This window comes from Palaemon carinicauda, chromosome 35, assembly GCF_036898095.1.
Source record: "Palaemon carinicauda isolate YSFRI2023 chromosome 35, ASM3689809v2, whole genome shotgun sequence".
NCBI classification, from domain to species: Eukaryota; Metazoa; Arthropoda; class Malacostraca; order Decapoda; family Palaemonidae; genus Palaemon; species Palaemon carinicauda.
In genome coordinates this window covers 72,004,521-72,007,020 of record NC_090759.1, presented here as the reverse complement: position 1 = coordinate 72,007,020, position 2,500 = coordinate 72,004,521, and the positions used below count along the sequence as shown (strand labels likewise).

Here is a 2,500-nt window from a genome sequence, read left to right as displayed (position 1 = left end):
TAAAAATAATAATAATGATAATTATAATGATAATAATAATAATTATAATAATAAAAATAATAATAATTATAATTATAATAATAATAAAAATAATCATAATAATAATAATAATAATTAAAATAATAATAATCATAATAATTATAATAATAATAAAGATAATAATTATAATGAAAATAATAATTATAACAATAGCACTAATAATAATAATAATAATAATAATAATAATAATAAAAATAACAACAATAATAACAATAATTTTAACAACAATAATAATAGTAATAATTATAAATAATGATAATAATAATAATAACAATAATAATAATAATAATAACAATAATAATAATAATAACAAACTACACTGATGAACTCACCTGCCTCACCAACCAGTCGTCCGAATACCCGAACAAGGGCAAAAACGGAATGACGGAGGAGACCCCAGCCAAGATTCTGGCGAAGCGGCGGGAGACGGGAATAGCCGTGTGGGTCGTCAGGATGAGCAGGAAGGTGGGCGTGGCCAAGTGGTCGGGAGTGAAGGTGTCGTAAATGAGGCTCAGACTCAAAATGACAGCTACGGTGATGATCCAAAAGGCTACGGCTAGAACGACAGAGATGGCGCTGAAGTTGCCGGTGAAGACCTGAGGAGGAAAGATGGGATAGTGGAGTTGGTTTGAGGATTAGCCAGTGAGGGATGTTACTCGTTTTGAGTTTCTCTCTCTCTCTCTCTCTCTCTCTCTCTCTCTCTCTCTCTCTCTCTCTCTCTCTCTCTCTCTCTCTCTCTCTAACACATAGTGCTGTATATTACATTGCGGAGTGGCTGTGTGGGTATTACATTTTAATAACCTGCACTCTTTCCCTCTCTCCATATATATATATATATATATATATATATATATATATATATATATATATATATATATACTGTATATATATATAAATGTTATATATATATATATATATATATATATATATATATATATATGTATATATATATATATACCGTATATATATAAAAACTGTATATATATATATATATATATATATATATATATATATATATATATATATATATATATATATATATATATACTGTATATATATATATATATATATATATATATATATATATATATATATAAATTCTGTGTATATATATATATACATATATATATATATATATATATATATATATATATATACATATATATATATATATATATATATATATATATATATATATATATATATATATATATGTGTGTGTGTGTGTGCACGTACGCGCGCATGTTTCATAAGTAGAGAATAGAAATGTCAACAACTGAATAGCAAGTGTTAATATACCAAACTACTTACATATGCCTTTGATAAGGAAGAAGTCCACTTCTTTAATGCTCTAATTTTTGAGTAACATGTAAAAACACTTCTGAAACCAGTTCATTTTGAGAGAGAGAGAGAGAGAGAGAGAGAGAGAGAGAGAGAGAGAGAGAGAGAGAGAGAGAGAGAGAGAGAGAGACCAGTATACCGTCACACGATCTAATCTACACTTAACTTGATCAAACACAAAGATAAGGATTTATCTTTGTAAATGCAGTTATAAGAGAGACTTGTGATCTTGTTAGCGAAATACTGAAGTGAATTCCAAAGGCAAAAGGAAGCCAGAGGAAATACGGTTTATGTCCTAAGCTAAGCAGGAAGGACTTAGGCCATCAGGATCATTTCAGATTCTTGTAATATCTCTATATAACTTGAATAGGTTGGCAAAAGGGATTATAAGATTCATTCAATATCAATTTGTAATTCACTGAGGGACATTTCAATAGAATCTTGGGGAATGAAAATAATGTCTTGTGGGTAAAGGAGTTTTTATACACACATAAATAATAGGTTAAAAGCATTACAGATTCTTTCAAGAATAAAAAAGGCAAAAAATCCTTATCAGTATTATGTGTATAGCACGTGTATCATACACGCTCATACGCTGTAACGTTATTGCTTATTTCATCTTTCGCTTTCCCCCGCACTGATAAGAGAAACCTATTTAAGCTTGCTATCGCATGTTTTATACTGTTTGAATTTGGTGTCATTCTTGCTCTCAATAATCTGTATAAAACCTCGTTGCATTTATATCGCCTTTCTGTTTGTACCTAACTACCACTCACACAAATACACAAATAGTAAAGTCTCATTGGATTCATGAAACTAATTCTAATTGAATTTTCAATCGTTTATCAATTAAATATCACAAAAAATCTAATTCAGATAATATATTTATAACAAGAGCGATACTATATCAGTTCATAAAAATTGTTTAATTAATTAGATTTGTAATTAAGAGCAATTGATATTTTTCTGATGCAAGCTGTTATGTCACAGTAGTTATTATTATCATTATTGTCACTATTTATTAAAATGAACAGTCAATCACATATAACAATATTTAAAAGGCAAAAGTAAGATTCAATAATATAAAATGTCCATGAATTAATAAAGAAAAAGTGGGAAA

The 2,500-nt window shown here is 28.0% G+C and overlaps 1 protein-coding gene across 1 annotated transcript in view; it reads right to left on the bottom strand.

Moving 5' to 3' along the window:
- LOC137627354 (uncharacterized) overlaps positions 1 to 2,500 on the bottom strand; it is a 174,023-nt gene that overhangs the window by 21,471 nt on the left and 150,052 nt on the right. Inside the window, exon 5 of the mRNA XM_068358439.1 lies at positions 372 to 635. Coding sequence (XP_068214540.1) covers positions 372 to 635 — 264 coding nt within the window. The remainder of the gene's footprint in view (positions 1 to 371; positions 636 to 2,500) is intronic.